Source organism: Monocercomonoides exilis, assembly GCF_001643675.1.
Source record: "Monocercomonoides exilis strain PA203 chromosome Unknown scaffold26-1319188, whole genome shotgun sequence".
NCBI classification, from domain to species: Eukaryota; Preaxostyla; order Oxymonadida; family Polymastigidae; genus Monocercomonoides; species Monocercomonoides exilis.
In genome coordinates, this window is record NW_027150571.1 from 869,675 (window position 1) to 889,899 (window position 20,225).

The window sequence follows — 20,225 nt, forward strand, 5'->3', positions numbered from 1 at the left end:
TCTGAAATATTGAGGTTTTTTTTAACCTATGGCGCGCCTCGACCAACTATTTTCACTTCTGCAAAGTGTGCTCCATATTATTTTTTGTTTTTTGTTTCAATGTTATGTTTTGATGGAAGATGGTTCAACTGCTATGGTCCGTAAGGCTGCTGCTCGCCAGATTGCGGGAATTGTAAAGTCAACTCCAACAATTTTGAAAGGAACATTGAATAAAGTTTGTCGTCTTTTGTTTCATTGTTGCTAGACGATTATTTACACATTTCTATGTCAGATCAAAGAAATCATTCTTTCAAACTCTTGGGATGCACGAACGGCAGCAGCATTCGCAATTGAATGCATCGCAAACAACGTGCAACAACCAAATTTGAGTGTTGGGGGAAAGTTATTTGATAATTCTGATGAAGAATGGCAAGATCAGAAAACATTACTGAAAAGTCTTTCTCTTCCAAATGTTATTGGAAATTGCTCAATTCTAACATCTTCAGACGATGAGAAAAATATACACACAGACAACTTGATGTACAATTTTGGAAGTCACAAACTTTCTCTTTTGGAGTATTTTGAAACAACTTGTTTGCCATTTCTTGACAAGATCGATTCATCCTATCAGGAAGAATATCCGTTCGAGCAAGAACCTCAACCAACGATGAATCTCTCAGGAAATGAGCAAAGCCAACTCGATATCAAAGAGGTTCTCATTACCGAGCAAGGAGCCGATTCCTCGAAGATTGTGATGGAGTCGGTTGTAGAAGCAACTGCCAACGAAGAGCCAATACGGCTGGAGCTGCAGAAGCTGGCGCTGTGGCTGGAAAAGCAAGTAATGAGCAAACAGTGGACAGCGCGCCATGGAGCCGCAGTTGCGCTGAAGGCGCTGATGAAAGCGAACGGTGGGTGGATTGGGATGGATGTGGGTGGGGGAAAAGAGAGGGTGCAGGGAGGATTTGCTGATGAAGAAGATGAAGATGAAGAAGAAGAGGAAGAAGAAGAAAATGAAAGTGGAGAAGAGAAAGAAAAGAAAGCAGGAGCAGAAGGACAGGACAATTTAACATCTTCATTTGACAAGCCAGCTAAGCGTCTTCCATTTGAATCTGAATCCTTATCTTCATCTTCATCTCAATCTAATTCCAAACCCCCTTCCATCACATCACCCGCTCCACCTTCCCAAAGACTGCAGATCTCGCGCCACGTGCGCTTTCTGGACGAGGTGGTGGCAGTGCTGCAGTGTGCCATTGCGCTCGACCGCTTCGGCGACTACGGGGCAGACCAGGTGGTGGCGCCAGTGAGAGAGGCGTGTGCGCAGGCGCTGGGGACGATCCTGCCGCATCTGACGCCGTCGTCGGTGGTTGTGCTGACGAAGCACATTGTGGGGATGCTGGCGCCGGAGAAGAGGAAGGGGTGGGAGGATGGAAAGGGAGAAGGTGTTGGATGTGGTGGAAGTGTTAGTTCTATTGGAAATGTAGGGATTGCTAATAATGAAACTATACTGGGAATGAAAAATGGTCAGAAGCAAGGAAAAATTACTCATATTCCACAAATTCCACAAAATCCAATGAATTCTCTAAATCCATTGGGAGCCACATCATCTGTTCCCTTGTCTACAGAAGGGCAGAGCTGGGACGTGAAGCACGGGATGCTGCTGTGTGCGAAGTACATCTGTGCTGTTCTCCCTTCTCTTGACCCCCTCACGCTCCCTCTCTGCCTCGATGCTCTTGTCGATCGCGTCACCGACGACGACGATGATGTCAGGGCAGTTGCAGCTGATGCTCTTGTGCCTGTTGTTGAGAGACATGCTTCAATCGACCCGAATTTGCACCCGACGATTGTAAGGCTGTTTGTGACGCTGTGGCGGAATCTGCTGGTGTTGGACGATTTGTCTGTGTCCTCGTCGAATGTGATGCTGCTGCTGGCAGCGCTTTGCTCGCACGCGGGGCTGCAGTTCAGTGAAGAGGCAGAGGTGGTGGGAGGAAGTGATGGTGAAAAATTCAAACAAAATCAACTTATGCAGAATTCATCATCATCTTCTTCCTCTTCCTCCTCTTTCTCCTCGTTTGTGTCTGAGTTTCCTGAGATGCTGCCTCGTCTCTTCCCGTTTTTCCGCCATCCGCTCCATTCTGTTCGGCTGGCGTCTGTCAAATCGCTTCTTCATCTTCTTTTTCCATCAAATTCTTCTTCCTCTCCAGAAAGAGCATCATCACCTGTGGAAATATCTGAGAAAAATCAAAATTCCTCTTCTTCTTCTTCCTCCTCCTCTTCACCCACAACAAAAACAACAAAAAAAACCACAAACACAGCTCTTCTCCGCCAGCTCGTCTGCAGGCCCTCGCTGGTGTCTGAGCTGATGGCGCATCTTTTTCAGTCAGTTCTGCTGGAGACGCAGAGCCGCGACACGATCGAGGTGACGATGGAGCTGTGGGGGCATTTGTGCCATTCGCTGCCGACGTCTGTTTTGGAGAGCGTGGGAGGAGAAAGACTGTCGCAGTGGCTGACGCTGCTGTCCACACAGAACAACGCGTGGCTGGCGAGGGAGTGCATTGTGCGGGCGAGGTATGCGACTGCTGAAGGAGAAGGAGAAGAAGAAAGAGAAAGAGAAGGAGGAGGAGGAGGAGGGAGAAGAAATGGAAGTTCTAACAATTCAATGGGAATGCCATCGTCATCATCATCATCTTCTTCTTCTCCATCCTCTTCCTCTTCCTCTTCCTCTTCTCTGATGCGCAAAGTGGAAGGAGACGACAGCGGGTTCCAGATGCGTATCGATGGGTCGCACTGCCTGGGCGTTCTTCTTTCGCTGTGGTCTGAGCAGAAGTTTGGGATGCTGCTGAATTATCTGACGCAGCTGGTGAAGTCGCGGTCGCACACACAGTCGCTTGTGGCAGCGCTGACGATTGTGGAGCTGGAGAGGGCAGTGTGCAGAAGAGAGATGGAGAAGTTGAATGAGGGAAAGGGAGGTTTGCCATCATCATCATCATCATCCAAAGTGTTTGTCACTCTCCCTCCTTCTCTCCTCACCCACATCTCCTCCACCCTCACCTCTCCTCCTCCCCCTTCGTTTCCTGAGCTTTCGCAGTGGACACACAAGATCAACAACGACACACACGACTTTGTGGTTCATCTGCACAACCTGGTTCGGATGATGGAGCGGAGGCAGCAGGAATACGGAAGCTATCTGCAGGAGGTGAAGGAGAGGTGGGAGGCGATCATCAGCATCGACCGAGCGAAGGCGAATGCTTCATCATCATCATCATCAAACACCCCTCTTTCTCAATCACAATCATCATCTTCATCTTCATCTTCATCTCATCTTCTCTCCTCTCTCCCTTCTGATGCCAGCGGTTTCCTTCCGTCGCATTATGTTAGTCTGGATGCGCCTGTTGTCTCTTCATTCATTCCTTCCATTCTTCCGCAGTTCACTCGCGAAGACGCAGAATATCTTGTCTTGTTCTATCTGCCTCTTTGGCGATCAGTCCATCCAACTCTCTTTCATTCATCGTTTCATTCTTCTTCTTCTTCTTCTTCTTCTTCTTCTTCTTTTCTTTCAGCATCGCAATCATCTCCTGTTTCATCAATGAACACTTCATCATCATCATCATCTTCTTCTTCTTCTCCCTCTTCTTCTTCTCCCACCACTCACACCATTGTGAAGACAGCGGAGACGATGAGCATTGGCGATGCAGCTCTCTTCGACAACCTCGAAGTGTCAGCAGAAATTGTGAAGGCGACGCTCAGCTCGTTCGCGCGGATCCGGCTGGGCCTTGTGACGTCGCTGCACACGGCGCTGGCGATGGTGCTGGGAGAATCTCGAGTTTCTCCGGAGAAGATCACGCCGTCGCTACTGGCGTTCAAAGGGTCGCTGACGAGTGAGGCGAGGCTTCCGCTGCAGCGGGCGGCGGCGGGGACGCTGGCGGTTGTGCTGCAGACGGCGCTTGGGAGGATTCCTTGTCCGGTTGGGAAGTATGTGGGGAGTGTGTGCTCGCTGGTGAAGATCCCGCCGCAGATCCTGGGGCTGGAGAAAGGAAGAGATGAAGAGGAAGAGGATGATGCAGAAGGGAATAATTCTTCAACAACTGCTTCATTATCAAATCAGAAAAAGAATTCATCATCAACCAAATTGAGACATGCATCAGATGTGAACGATGTGAATGCGATGGAAGACCTGATCTACGAGGCATCGCTGGACAGCGAGCAGTTTGGGGCAGAGTCGGCTACAGCAGCTGTGCTGGAGGAGATCACACGCAACACAGTGGGCAAGTCGCTCACGCCGGCGATGCTGCGCGTTGGGGAGAGGAGCTTTTCTGTGTCGACGACGTCGCTTTTGGCGTCTTCGTTCACTCTTCTGCGGGGCGAGGGGCTGGTGCAGACGAGAGGGGTGTCTTTGTTTCTGAAGGCGATGGCTGGGCTGTTTGGAGAGCGGCTGTTTGTGGATGTGCCGCAGCTGTGGGACGAGTGCAGGAAGCTGAAGCTGAAGATGAATATGAATGTGAATGGGGAAGAAGGAAAAGAAGGAGGAAAGGGAAATAATGGAATGATGAATTCTTCTTCATCCATTTCTTCTTCTCTCTTTAATGAACAAGAAATCAAACCAAACACATCTTCCTTCATTTCTGACCAGCCCAATGGCAAGCCATCTGTTCTGGGTGCTTTGGATGACTCGCTTGTGCTTCCGTCGCCTTCTGTTGAGCGTGTCTGCATCTCCCTCCGCCTCATCGAAATCCTCGCACCCACCCTCACCGGCGCCTCGTTGGTGCAGATGCTTTCGCTCTTCCCTTCGCTTTTGTGTCTGTGTGTGTCTTGTGTGCGTCCTGTGCGCATTTTGGCAGCACATTCGGCGATTGCGCTGACGAGAGCGTCGCCCGCTGTGTGCTTTGCGCACTGCATCAGAGCTGTCCCAAAGGCGCTTCGGTCAGAAAGAGAGGCAGACAGGGCAGGGGCGATCTATCTGGCGTATCTGCTGACGACGGAGCTGGCGACAGAGATGATCCCGTGGATTGCTTTCTTTTTGATTCCTGTATGAGAAAGGGTGGGAGAGAAAAAAAGATAATGTTATTTTTTTTTCAAAGAAAGAAAGATAACAGTTCAATTTTGAGTGTTGTTATCATTTTATGTGAATATATTTATTTATTTATTTATTTCACTTTCTCTTTCTCTTTCCTCTCAGATCCTCGGAGGCATGTCCGACATCCTGCTGGGCATCCGCCAAACAGCCTCGCGCGCGTTTGCCTCTCTTCTGATGCTGGTCACTCTGTCTGAGGCAGCCCCTCTTCCGCCAGGCGTCCCCCTCTCTCTCCACCGCACCCGCCAGAAGCAGCAGGCGCTGGTCTCGCAGCTCACGGCAGGCGCGTCGGGGTGTCCGCAGTGTTATGTGCCAGTGCGGTTCAACGGGATTCTGAGGCATTATCAGCAGGAAGGGATAAATTGGCTGGCGTTTCTGAACAAGTTCCAGCTGCATGGGATCCTCGCAGACGACATGGGGCTGGGGAAGACGCTGCAGACGCTGTGTGTGATTGTGGCGTCGCCGACGATCACAGCACAGACAGAGAAGTTTATCAGCTCGGCAGCAGAAGAAGAGAGAGATGAGATGAAGAAAGAGGAAGAAGGAGGAAGGTTGGAAGCAGAGCTGCTGATGAGAGAGCTGAACGAGGAAGAGAAGAAAGTCTCTCTGAATTCTGATTCTCACACAACACCTTCTTCTCCTTCTCCTTCTCCTTCTCCTTCTTCCACTCCATCCACTTCATCAGGTCCGCAGTCATCTCCTCAGCAGCCCCAGTTCTGCACGAAGCCGCTGGAGAAAGTGTCGCTGATCATCTGCCCGACGTCTGTGGTGCAGCACTGGATCGAAGAGGCACAGACATTCTTTGCTCCTCCTTCTCTATCATCATCATCACAGCCACCTCATTGTGAAGGAGCCAGCACAGAGGCGAATGCTAAGGCAGTCAACCCGTTCCGCCCTGTTGCGTATCTGGGCACGGCAGCACAGCGGCAGCACATCCTGAGCCAGCTGAGGCAGACGCAGACTCCGAATCCGTTCAACCTGGTTGTTGCGTCGTATGATGTGGTGCGAAGGGATGTGGAGCAGCTGTCGAGGCTGCCGTTCACGTTCGACTACTGTGTGCTGGACGAAGGGCACTTCATCCGGAATGTGAAGTCGAAGGCGACGATGGCGGTGAAGCAGATCAAAGCAGATCACCGGCTGATCCTCACAGGGACGCCGATCCAGAACCGTCCGCTGGAGCTGTGGTCGCTGTTCGACTTTCTGATGCCGGGGTTCCTGGGCACGCACGAGCAGTTCAACCGGAAGTTTGGGCGCCCCATCCAGGCAGCGTCGCAGGCGAAGGCGTCGGAGAAGGAGCAGGAGGAAGGGGCAGTGGCGCTGGACAAGCTGCACAAGCAGGTGCTGCCGTTCGTCCTGCGGCGGCTGAAGGAGAATGTGCTGCGGGACCTGCCGCCGAAGATCATCCAGGACTACTACTGCGAGATGAGTGGGGTACAGCGGGAGATCTACTTGGAGTTTGAGCGGAACAACGTGTTTGACTCGCTGGTGGTGACGTCGGAGAAGACAGAGAAGCAGAACAGGCAGCTGATGCGGATAGCGGGGAAGGTGAAGGAGCTGGCAGCAGGAGGGAAGGAGAAAGGGAAGGGGAAGGGGAAAGAGAATAAGGAAAAGGAGGAAAAGGAGAATGAAGAAGAAGGAGGGAAAGGGCTGAATGGAGAATATGATGAGATGGAGCTGGAGACAGACGAAGTGCCAGAGTCTGTTGAGTCTGTGCTTCCCTCTGCTTCGCTTCCTCCTTCGTCTTCCTCTCCGTTCGCAGCCCCGTCGAAGCAGTCGGAGCGGCTGTTTGTTCCCTCGGCGTCGATGAACCCGCTGCAGGCGATCATCTTCCTGCGGCGGCTGACGAACCACCCGCGGCTGATCCTGTCGTCGAACGAGCAGATGCTGGCGAGCATGCGGAAGCGATACTCGGCAGCAGAGATCTTCGGGATCAGGGCGTCGGGGAAGCTACAGGCGCTGCGGGAGCTGCTGATTGAGTGTGGGATTGGGAAAGTGGGAGATGGGGAAGGGGAGCAGACACAGTCACAGAAGGAGAAAGAGAAGGAGAAGGGTGGAGAGGAAGAATACGATGAGGATGGGTTTCCAGTTGCAAAGAGAGAAGGAAATGGTTCTTCATCATCGTCTGCAAAGAGAGGGAAGAAAGAAGACGCCAGCAGCATGCAGATTGCAGACCCAACAGCAGAGAGCGCGTTTTCGAGCGGGGATGAGTCGTGTGTGCAGCACCGGGCGCTGATCTTTGCGCAGACGAAGGAGATTCTGGATCTGATAGAGACAGAGCTGTTTGCGAAGTGCTTCCCGTCGCTGTCGTATCTGCGGATCGACGGGAGTGTGGACTCGCGTGTGCGGTTTGAGATTGTGCGAAAGTTCCGGAGCGACCCGACGGTGGATGTGCTGATGCTGACGCGGGTGGGGAGTGTGGGGTTGAACCTGGCGTGTGCAGACATTGTGATTTTTGTGGAGAACGACTGGAACCCGGCGAACGACATGCAGGCGATGGACCGGGCGCACCGGATTGGGCAGACGCGGGTGGTGAATGTGTACCGACTGATCACGCGGGGCACGGTAGAGGAGAAGATCCTGGGGCTGCAGCGGTTCAAGCAGCAGATGGCGAATGCGATTGTGTCGTCGGAGAATGCAGATGCAGGTGCGAAGGCAGGGGCGCAGGGGAGGGTGCTGGACTTGTTTGGCGGGGCGACGGGGAAGGAGTACGGGGAGCCGGAGAAGAAGAAAGGCGGGAAGCCGAAGATGGCAGACATCATCAAGGAGCTGGACGAGCAGGACACGTCGAGCAGAAGAGAGGAGTTTGGGCTGGACAAGCTGTGAGAGGAGAGTCTGCTGTTGTTAGTTCTGCAAGCACTCGGTCTCATTTCACTGGCTGCTGAGAGCAGGTGCTAATTGTGCATGAATTGGCACGAACTGGGAAAAAGAAAACGGCAGTTGTTTTGTGTTTGATTTGTTGTTTGTTTGTTGTTTGTTTTTGAGGTTCTTTGATGTGTTGAGCTCGCATGTTGCACATTCCATTTCAGAATTTGGTGTTATGTTCAGTTGAACAGAAATAATCAAACTTCAACGTGCGTGCTGTTGATTGTTTTGAAAAAGTGTTGGAATCGCCTTTGAACTGTTCAAGTTGAGTTGAGCACAATTTAATTATGAAAGTTCATTGAATGTGAACATGGAACAAGCAACTTTGATATTTAAGAAGGTGGAAAAAAAGGAAACTTCTATTATTTTTTGTTTTTTCACCAAAATGTGTTCCAATGCAGAAGTATCTGAGAATGAATTGAAATCAAAAAAAGATTTCGATTGATTTTTTTAATCCGAATATAATTTTTGTGTTTTTTTTATCAAAAAATGAATATTTATTTAATAGATAACATGTAGAAATATTTGAAAAAAATGCAACAATCAAAAGAAAAAATTATCTATTGATTCTCTCTTTGTTATTTTTCGGCATTTCTTCGTTCATTATCATCTTCAAAATCATCATCTTTAATTATTTGGGATTTGGATTATTATCTTTTTTTCAGCTTCTTTCCAAAAAAAATATTTATAAATGTTTTTCCACAGCAAAATCATCAATTTTCTTTTCATCTTTCTTCTTTTTGTATTCTTTCCATTCATCAAAAAAAGGCTTGGTCAGAAATATTTTTCCCATGGAAATAAAACTGAGGAGTTTTTGTTTCTGTTGAACTGAAGGAGTGTCCGGTAACTTCTCTCATACAGAATTCGACTGTACAGACAGGATGCAACTCTTTTCAAATGCAGAATGAATAGTTGAAAAAAGCAATGCAGTTTGCAAAGCATGTCGAAAGGCATTTACAACTGCTTTTCTGCAAAGAAAGATTGATCAATATGATAGAACAATATGATTGGAATTGAAACACTCTTGGAAAGCAATATAAACTACTAATTAAGTGGCTGTATCAAATGAGTGCTATGTGGAATAAATGTGACCACATCAATTGATGCCACTGCAAATTTCTTCCACAAATCTGGCTATGCTTCTGAAAGATGTGAATCAAAGAGAAGCAACATCTATTTTCGTTTTTGTCACGAAATTATCTTCTCAGAATAATTCATGGCAGCTATATCTCTTCCGCATAGCGTGCAAACAATGCATCAGTCATCCATTCATCATTGTCTGCCCAGGTGTGAAGCTGTTGACTTCTCAAGACATCATTTCTTGTGGTAGTTTTTTGGACGGCCAAAGAACAAGGCTTGGGAGAGAATAACCATCAGCGGCAACTGCAACCACAAGGGTGGAGTTTGGCATGTTGATTGGAGTCTTGGAAAACCCGACTGGAACATATGAAGGATGAACAGCGAGTCGTTTTGTGGAATCGGAGAGACGCAAAGAGGATTCGTCGGTGTTGAAGATGAGAGAAGGAGAGGATATGTGAGAGTTTTGAAGTGATTGAAGAAGAGAGAAGAAAATTGAAAAATCTGCTTGTTCCACACACTTAAACGTTGAATATCAACATTTTGAAGAATGGATGTTTTGAGATCTGGATTGCGTTTGATAAAGGAATACGAAGTTGATATTGAAATTTTGACTTCTTAATCTTCTTCTCCATTTCGAATTTTCCCATCAGTTTGCACTGATTCCATCTACAAATATAATTATCAAGAAGTGTCAATAGTGAAAAAATAAAACACAAACCAATCGTTTTGTTTAAGGAACAGAAAAACTCTCTCCTGTCAAACTTTTAATTTTAATGACTCCAGTTATTTCTTCTTTATCTTCTTTTGATAACAGCTTTGGACGACCTATTATTCCAACGGTTCTTCCATTTTTGATAGCTGTTTCAGATCGGTTGGGGAAAAATATTTCACTTCAGGCATTTTCAAAGAAAAATTATGTACTTTTCATTAACTTTTGCATATTAAAAAACACAATAAAAATGGGAACATTTTTTGTCATTCATGAAATGTTGGAAACTTTTTGTTTTGATTTCAACTATGCCTGTTTACGGATATGAAAATCAAATTTCCTTTGAAATTAGAGAAAGCGAAACAAAGTTATGAGCGAAACAATTTTTTCATGCTTTGTGCACAAAAAGCTTGAAAGTCCGTATCTTCTCCCGGTTTGTCAACGAACGAGAAAATATCTTCAAATTCGCATCATCAGCAACGAAAAATTTTCCGTCTGAGAAAACTGTTGCCTTGTTTTCATGTCTGTTTTTAATTCGATGATTATGAAAAGATTTCATAAAATTTCTCAATTTCGTTTGCCCATTTTCTTTTCCTTGTTTCATGATAATCATTTCAAAAAAAAATCTTTGGTTGATCTTTTTTCAGTTTTTTTATAAAAATCTCTTTTTTAAAATGAAAAACAAATAAAAAACAAAAAAAAAAATTTCCATAAAATTCTCACTTGACAAACCCCGTTGCAATTACATTATCCCGTCAGAGGAGGGAAAAATCTGAGATGGAGTTGCAAATCCCACCATCTCCTTCTCTTTCTCTCTCTCTTTCTCTTTCTCTCTCTCTCTCTCTCTCTCTCTCTCTCTTTCTCTCTCTCTCTCTCTCTTTCTCTCTCTCTCTCATCATAGATTATGTTTTGAAATTTATTCTATGAGTTTAACAACTGTCTTTTTAAAAAATATTTATAATATGGGTTATTATTTTTGAAATCATAACTTTTTTCTGGGAGCTTATTTTTCAAATTATGTTTGAATTTGGCAAAAGATTTTGTATTTGAATGCTGAATTAAACACAAATGTGTAATATACAAATTTTATTGCTCAAATAAAGATGATGATGTCATTTGTTAGTGTTTTCATTTTTCAGTATTCTTCTTTTTATGTTCAAGATAAATTTTTGAACCGAAAATGTTGAAAGAAAAAATATGCTTTCAAAAATAATCACCCATATATTAAAATATGGGTGTTTTTTTTTGATACAGTCTGTCCGTAATTAATGTTGATCTGTCCGAAAATAATGTTGATCATACCATCAACAGTATTGTAAACGAACACCCAATATTGAATGATGCGAGAATTGTTACTCAATTCTAAGTTTCTCATGTGTTTTTTGAAATGTTGATTGTGTTCTTATATTAACAAGCAATGGATTAGGAAAGGTTTGCAAATTGTTATTCATTTCATTTCATTACATTTATCAACAAATTTAATTTGTAATTCTATTTCTTTTTTTTTATCTTGCAAACAAAGTAGAATTAGTGAAATAACGAAAGAGATCAAATGAGAAGTTGACAAAGCAATCTTTTATCACAAAATTGAAGTCAAGTATTTTGAAAAATGAGAAAATGTGTTTACGAATTTTCGCACAATAAATGCTGCAATTTATTCATGAAGTCGCAATTTCTTGAAGTTTGTTTAAGATGTATTGTTTTTTATCTTTCATATTCATCTTTTTTGAATGGAAAATCAATTGGAAAGGGGGTGAAAATAGAACTATTTCATTTGATTATCGTTAAACATTATAAGGAAGTTTTTTATTTAAGTTGAGCAAAACACGAATCAGGCATTTGAGGCTATTCCATTTGAATGTTTTTTTCATCAGATTTTTGTAATAATTGTTAAATTTGATTGATTCTTTTTTTTCAATTACTTTTTGTTACTTTGTAATAAAATTTTCAGGTATTTTGTCGTGTTATTTATGTTTATGTGTTGCATTTAAATTCGTTAAACAATATTTGGCATTTTCAGGATTTGATTTTTGTAATACATTTATTTCATGTTCCATTTTTTGTTGAAAAGCTTAAAAGAGTAGATTTAAACGATAATTAACAAATAATTAATTGTGTTATCATTATCTGATGCAATAATTTTGGTCATAGTAGTTTGAAATGAATTCAATGAAAACAAAATTCAAACAAAAATCATGAAAGATTTTTTTTTTCAAAAAATGGAATATTCATAAAAACAAAAATAATTTAAGTAGTCGGAATCAAAATTCAATTCGTGAAATGGGTTTTTATTACGAACATTTTCTAGTTAGATTGGCAACTAGATAGATTGATAATTACCAAATATTCTGTTAAAGAACAATATAATCTTTCAATAAACAATATGAAACCAAAAAACAAACAATGTAAATCACACCTATACTGAAAAAAAAGTTATCACTCCATCACCCACTTGAGTTCAAAAATTCTTATTTATCCAAAATCAAATAAATTAAAAATATGGCTTATCATTTGAATTAATAAGCATGGTATGATCAACATTATTTTCGGACAGATCAACATTAATTAAGGACAGACTGTATCATAAAAAAAGATCAAAAATCGAAAAAATAAAATATTTTGTGGTATTTTTTGATCTAAGAGATAAATTGATTTTCGTAAGTATTTAGTTTTTTTTTCAGTGACGTATATATGTTTTATTAATTAATAAAAAAAAAAGCATACCTTTTTGATGTTTTTGTGGAAAAGTGTTTTTTTGATCAAGTTTCACAAAAATATATAAAAAAAACAAAGAATAATCAAACTTTCAAAGGAAAATAAAAATGTCTAAACAAGTGAAACATAACTTAATGAGAAAAAATTTTCAAACAACATTCATAATTAAACAAATACATAAAATTTTATTATTAAAAAGAAAATCTAATGTGTTTTTTGTTAATCCAGCTAAAAATTCATTACCAAATTTCAGTTCCAGTCGTGCAGTTCAACGGACTCATCAAATGGAGATTGTGTTGAAAAGGAATCAATAATCAATGGGAACAACTGATTCAATCTCGTCACGTCTTTTTTTATTCTTCGAATAAAATGCTCTTCCCACTTCATTTTCAATTTACAGCTCCTCTTTCATCTGTTTCGAATCTGCTCATCAAAAATTTCCTCAGAAAATACCGATGATATTATTTGCTTTTATTTCCAGTACTTTCTGCTCCGTTCTTCACACGATGTTCATCAATTACTCTGGCAGCACTTGCATTTCTCCTCTTTAAACATATTTTTCCAAAACATGAAGTTCAGCTGATTGAGTGCTCAAGTGTGGACAGAAGAGGAAGAAGAGATTTGTATTTTGTTAGCGACTCTCTTGAAGCTTCCGTGAACGAGCCTTCCTTCGCCTTTATGAGGTGCATCACTCAGAAAGACAATTCGATTGTTGGGACATGACAGAACAGAAGCAATTGGTAATTGTGATGTTGAATTGTTTGTATTTCTCGACGGGCATTCAGTTGACAATGAATATGTAAATGGTCATCTTGGCATCAAAGCAATGTCTTACTGGCTATCAAAGATGCCCTGAAAGAGGACACACAACGCGACGGGGCTTCTGAAGAAGGTGCAGATCATATGGCAGAAATCATTTCATGAGATGACTTGTAGGTGGATTGGTGCAAGTGACTGTAAAATCGAAGAAATTTGAAGAGGAGGCACAAAATTAAAATATATGAAATTGACTCAAAAACACTTTTGATGGATTAATCATCACATATCTGCTGTATATTTGGCTGTTTCATAGAATTTTCCATTAAATATGCCTTTTCAAATAAATAAGTTTCCCTCATCGTTTCATCTTCTACATGTTTAAAGCATGTTTCATTGTAAAATCTGAAGAAACTCATCATTTCTATCACACTTCCTGTTTAATTATTGCTTCAATATTCATTCGATTTCGTATGTCTTAATCAACCTCTAAACGCAAAATGCAGATTCAATATCCTTTTCCACTACACTCCTGCTTATAGGCTTTTCTTTACGAATAATAGAATCGCTTCCATAATCATTAACTTTCATCTGATATTCTGCGATAACAATAGTATTTCTTTTGCGTTTCTGGAAGTTAATTGGATACAGGGTTTCGAGAAGAATTTGAAGAAAATAGTTATATATTTGTTCCTCATCGAAGAAGGTGCTGAAGAATAATAATAAGAAGATATTGAAAATATATTTTGAAAAATAAGGAGTAGAGGATAAAGTCTGATGCAAAAGAAGAAAGTTTTGCTTGTTTCAATGCATGTGAAGACAAATAAGAAAACGAAGAAAACGAAGGAGGCTACGAAAACGAAGAGGAGGAGAAGGAAGAAGGTTTTGAAGACGATAATGAAGTGTGAAACGAAGAAGAAGTGAATGAAGTTGATGTGTTCGCACATGCAAAAGTCGAGAAAAAAATGGCGTTTCGATAATTTGTTGCGAAATCTTTGTCGAATTCTGAGATTTGGTAAAATAAAGGCAAAAAGAGGCTAAAATCGTAACAGAAGTGTTCTTCGTTTCGGCTTCTTTCATCTCCTCTTTTGTACCTCTTTCTTTCTGAACCTTTCTTATATCTTTATCAAAATCACCTTCTTCTTCTTCTTCTTCTTTCTCATTTTCGATGCATTTATCTATCAGACGCATTGAACCCTTTTCATCTTTATCACACACAAGCTCATTTGTACTCCTCTTCTCTTCCTTCCCTTCCTTCCCCTCCTTCTCACCACCCACCCGAATCCCCTGGCTAGCCACATACGCTGCATAGTTCAGAAGGATGCTCTGTGGCTCAAACACACCACTCGTCGCTGACACACTGATGCTTGCAAATACGCCAGCATTGCCCAATCTACTCTTCCCGAGAATCGCACGAGTGATCGGCACAGTCACTAGAGGTGGCAGCGAGAAGGAAGAAATAGAAGAAGAAGGAAGAAATAGAAGAAGAAGGAGAGGAGGAAGGAGAGGAAGAAGAAGACATGCTCGATAAAGAGGCAGAGCTTGGGCTAGTCATGTCGAGGGACTTCTGCGTCAGTGAAGAAGAGAATGTGACGGGAGATGAAGGAGTGAGTGGTTTTGGAGGAGTTCCAACAAGAATAGAAGGGGTAGACAATTGTGTGTGTGGCAAGGGAGAAAAATCGGGACAATTTAGTAGGAGGCTGTGGTGCTTTGAATGTGCGACTGAGCAGATGAGAGTGTGCTGTCGAACGAGCAAAATAACTGCTGCTGTTCATCTTCAGCATCATCTCCTTCTTCTCTCACATTTTGTTGCTGCATGCACCAGCTTTGTGTCGAATGCATCAATTTGTGATGTGCAAAACTCGCCTTTCTCCTTCTTCTTCGTCTTCGCCTTTGGCTCTTCATGTTGTCTTCATTTCCTCTGCTCTGCCCTCAATTTGATTCTGAAATCAACCTTCTTTGCCTCTTCCATTTGAACTTGGACTACTCTCTCTTCGCTTCTTAGCGGTGTCATAAAGCGAGCAGATGAATGCAATGTGCCTAACAGCTCCTTCGCCCCCGCATTCCCATTCCTTCTTTTAAGTCTATTCACCTCATTCTGCACAGTTAGCTTTGCCAACACAAGGAAGCCGTACAAAGTGCCAAAGCGAAGCGGGATGCGCAGCTGCAGAAGAGGAAAGTACTTCAGATGTACATCATACAATTCAACTGCACGCATTGAAAGCCATGATATTGCTGTATGGAGTGGGAAACAAAAAGATATGATTTTTGGTGGGCTTAATAAAGCTGCTGATTGAACAGCTCATATTCATTCGAAGGAAGATGGAACGATCCAATGTCAACTGAGTGAAAATGACATTGAAAAAGTTTGAGAAGGAGCTGAAGAATAAGATAACCGCAAAGTTGAAGATTGAACAGTTGGTGGGAAAGGACAAGACGAAGGAGAAGTTGAGGAATTTGAAGAAGAAGGTGAAGAAGAAGGTGAAAATGAAGGTGAAGAAGAAGGTGAAGATGAAAAAATGATAAAAAAGAATATTAATGACGATTGACAGATCCACAAAAATTCAATAAAAATGCTTTTTGAGGAAGAGGTAAGAGGTTCCACTTGATGTTGTCTACTGAATAAAACATTTCATTTAACAAGTTAACTTCGCAACGAGACAATAACTAAAATTGCAAATATTTGTCTGATGTTCTGTTATTGATCAATAGAGCTTCATTTCTTCAAAGTCATTTGCCTTCTTTCTGTGACTTTCTCCTTTCTCTTCAAAAAATAGAAAATGTTAATATCTCTCAATTTCCTTTCTTTTCCATTTCCATCTTCAAAAAATCTTCTCTCCCTCTTTTCTCCTCTCAAAGAATACCCCTCTTCCATTTGTATATTTCGGAATATTCTTCTTCTTTCCCGCCTTTGCCCTCTTTTCCTTCTCTTCCAAAAAAATATTCTCCCATCAACAAAAAGCTCTACTTCATCATCCTTAGCAACTTCTCAACATATTTACTATATTATCTTCTCCAAATCTCCGCCTGTTCCTTCCCCATCCATCTGTCTCAGAATTTCTTCCATTCAAAAATCTCTCTCGAAATATTAACATTCAAAAGAACACTCAACTCCCACCCCCTGCTACAAATAATCCTCTTCCATCTCTTCTCTGCCCCATATATCTCCTGTGCCTGGTGTTGATGAGATAAACATATAATACATCTTTGTGTGGTTGAGAATATTATTAGAGGAGATGATCATGCCAAAAACAGAAAAAACACCTCTGAACATCCACCACAATGTGTACAGCCTGAGAAGACCCTCCAGTGAGATACACGATATATTTTGTGAAGATGCACTCCATGCTGCAATTTGACCATTCTGAGGCTGAAATGAAGAGATTGATTTTTTGAATGATGATGGCTGTAGAAATGAGTGTGCTTGGCAAAAAACAGCCGAAGAGCAGTTTGGCCTTTATTTAATTATATATATATGAATATTTATCTGTTGACTGTTTTTGTGTTGTTTTCAGGGCAGGAGGTGGAAATGAATGAAAGCTGGATATCTCGAAATGCAGGATAACGGTGGAGTTTGGAGAGAGAATTCATATGGAAAGTGTGCTTGATAAAGGGATTGGGAATGAAATTGGAGATAGTTATTTCTTACGAAGCTGATTGGATTTGAAAAGAAAACAAAAGCCTCATTATTTTTTAGATGCACAAAAGAAAATACATTTGAGGGACATTAGACAACTGAAAAGGATGGTTGACGAACCGGTTGCAAAAACTGTTGAAATTTTATTGTTTTAACAAACATGTTTTGATAATCAAAATCAATTTAAAATTTCTTTTCAAAGACTCGCTTAACATATAATTATGTTAATTTTTTTGGATGATAATATTGTGGAAAATATTGTTTTTATGTTTTATTGAAGATTGAAAGGATGTTTTGCTTTTTTTATTGAAGAAACGTAATTTTTTCGATAAGTTTATTCTATTTTTTCAAAATTTGAAATAAAACTATATTACAACAAAAAATGTCTATTAATAAATCATAATAACTTCAAATAAAACAACATTTTCGTATAATTTCAACAAAAAAATATTATTATCACACCCACCCTTAATGAAATTATTTTTTGATCAAACGTCGGAATTTTTTATGATATCAAAAAAAAACACCCATATCCAAAAAGTGGGTTTTAGTAGTTAAAAAGTAAACATTTTGTCCGGATGGACAAAACCACCATTTCACATACTGAATTTGTCAAGGATAAGTGATTTCGTTTTTTCTTTTAGTTTTTTTCTTCATTTTTTTGCACGATTATGAAAGGCTTTTAATAAGATAACAACAGAAAAATTTGAAAGAACATGTTGTTTTTTGCTTTAAAGCTTTAACTTTGAACGGAATAATCAAATGGGTGATTATTTTTGGAATCATAATTTTTCTTTCAATCTTTTCGAACCGAAAAATTCCTTTGAACATTAGCAAATAAACATAAAAAAAAAAGAAATGATTTATCGAAGACATCTTCATCTTTATTTTTGCAAAGACATTTGTTGAAGAAACAATTGGAAAGTGTTTTGCATTTGAATGCAAAATATCTTTCCAAAGATTCACAACATTTCAAAAAAAAGTACTCCGAAAAAAGTTATGTTTTCAAAAATAAACACCCAAATAAAAAAATCAATCTGGTTTTTTCTTTTTGAAATTACTCAATTATTTGGCATGTTCAATAAACTCTATTTATTATTCAAATTTTGTAAAATTTTTATTAAAAATTGAAAACTTTTATTTCGAATTAAATAATTTTGAATATGGCACATAATTTTTTTATTTATGAAAAAGAACAACGATTTGTTCCTTCCTTTTTCTCCAACCTTATCATTATAAGTCTTTCATCCCCATGTCAAAAAAATACAGAAAAATACAAAAAGTTAGAAAAATATTTGGGTGATTCTTTTTGAAAAGTCACAAATGTTAAATTTTCAAATATATCAAAAATTTCATATTTTGCTCAAATTTTATTTTTCAAAAACCAAACTTCACTAATTAAAAAGCTATTTTTTGAATATGTTATTTCAAACACTCTTGAGGAGATTTGTGAGCTGAAACAGAAATTTGAGCAAAATATGAAATTTTTGATATATTTGGGTGATTCTTTTTGAAAAGTCACAAATGTTTAATTTTCAAATAAATCAAAAGTTTCATATTTTACTCAAATTTCTGTTAACATTCACGTAACTACACTTGAATGCATGACGTAGCATTATCGAATAATGGATTCCATATTTGGTAAGTTTGGTGCATGTTAACAGAAATTTGAGACATTTATAAAATTTTTGATTTATTTGAAAATTAAACATTTGTGACTTTTCAAAAAGAATCACCCATTTGTTTGAGGAGAATAGAACAAAATTCAAAAAGCAAAATATTACATCCCATATTTTTTAAAAAAAATTTTTTTTGTGAAAAATTGGTATTTGGCTGAGTGTTGGAAAGTGATAAAAACATTATGTTTCTTCTTTTTTTATAAAAAGGATGACAAATTGAACCCTGATTTTTAAAACTTGTCAATGAACATGAAATTTTATGATTTTTCAAAAAAAAAAATCTTTATCATAAAAATCTGACAATTTTCAAATGTATTCATCTGATATTTTTGAAACATGCTTTGTTCAATCAAGGTTAGTCATTTATATAAAATATATGGGGGAAAATACGAACTATCAAGATTTTTATGCACAAAGCACAAAATAATTGCTTCACTCATAACTTCATATCGCTTTCTCAGATTACAAAATTATTTAGATTTTCATATCTGTAAACAAACATCGTTGATATAATAACAAAATGTTTTGTGAACTCACACGTAATTCAAAACATGTTTTCATTTTCAATAAATTTTTGTATCACAAAAAGTTAATCAAAAGCGCATGATTTTTCAACGAAAAAACTTGAAGTCTCATATTTTCCCCCATATATTTAAAAGATCAACAAAAAATATATGAAGAATTCAGAAAGTGCATTAGTAGATTGATTGAAATAAAAATAAATTTATGTTTTCATCATCTTGCATTGATTCAAATGTATATTTTGATCGAATAATGTGAAAACAAACAATGTGCGGTGAAATAATTAAAGAATTATCCCATTTCCATAAAGATAATTATTTTCTGAAAAATCAGAAAATTTTATGTTTGTTGACAAATTATAAAAATCGGGGTTCAAATTCTTATCTTTTTGACGAATTTTCAATTTTTTGTAATTTTAATGACATTCCCACACTTAATCAAAAACCAATTTATCTCTCAAAAAATATTATGAAAAATGCACAATTTATTAAAAGGTGAATTATAAGTTAACCAAACGATAATAATATTTGGTGACTTTCATTTTCAGAATCTTTTCAATTGTGCATGAAAAGAAGTGATTATTCATTGATATTTATGATTTTGAATGATCAGAATTCTTAAAAGGATTATTGTTTGAAAATTTAAAACGACTTGAGGAAAACAATTTTCTCTACAACATCATAATTTTTTGAATAATTGGAAGATTAATAGAACATTTATATAACAGAGAAATCAAAAACAATTTATCAATATGTTAAAATGTGATGATCTTTAACAACGGAAACATTTTGAATGTTCGAGACAAACGACTCTTGGAAAAACGAACAAGTTTTTTTTTCCAAAAATTACAAAAACTTTTCAAAATCTTTCAATTAAAATGCCAAAAATTTTTAAAAAATAACAAAAACAGCGTTGAATAATATAACAAAACTATTTATTTATTTATTTGAAATATTTTTTTGCTCATAAATCAAATAAAAAGAAAGAAAAAAGATAAATATCAGTTAAAATAAATTGACTCCAACAAAAAAATTCAAAAAAAATCGTCATTTTACCAGCAGTACTCTCGAAAAAGAACTCTGCGTTAAATAGCCATAAAAGATGGACATAAAGAATAAATGAAACTTGATTATGTTGGAATTATGTGTTGTTTTTATTATTTGCATCTTTCTGTCGATAAGCTCAATGAAAATGTTGCTCATCATTTTCCTTTAATTT

General features: G+C 39.3%; 2 protein-coding genes across 2 annotated transcripts; one reads left to right on the plus strand and one right to left on the minus strand.

Annotated features, from left to right (window-relative positions):
- Positions 1-28: 28 nt before the first annotated feature.
- MONOS_15414 (putative TATA-binding protein-associated factor) lies at positions 29-8,236 on the plus strand (the record flags this gene model as incomplete). Its single annotated transcript, XM_067868288.1, has 4 exons — positions 29-65; positions 120-214; positions 272-5,002; positions 5,153-8,236. 4 exons carry the CDS (start codon positions 29-31, stop codon positions 7,868-7,870), a joined length of 7,581 nt encoding a protein of 2,526 aa, XP_067726336.1. The 3' UTR covers positions 7,871-8,236.
- A 6,845-nt stretch (positions 8,237-15,081) lies between these two features.
- On the minus strand, positions 15,082-15,387 carry MONOS_16302 (uncharacterized protein; the record flags this gene model as incomplete). The annotated part of the gene is made up of 1 exon (XM_067869216.1): positions 15,082-15,387. One exon carries the CDS (start codon positions 15,385-15,387, stop codon positions 15,082-15,084), a length of 306 nt encoding a protein of 101 aa, XP_067726337.1.
- Positions 15,388-20,225: the final 4,838 nt, after the last annotated feature.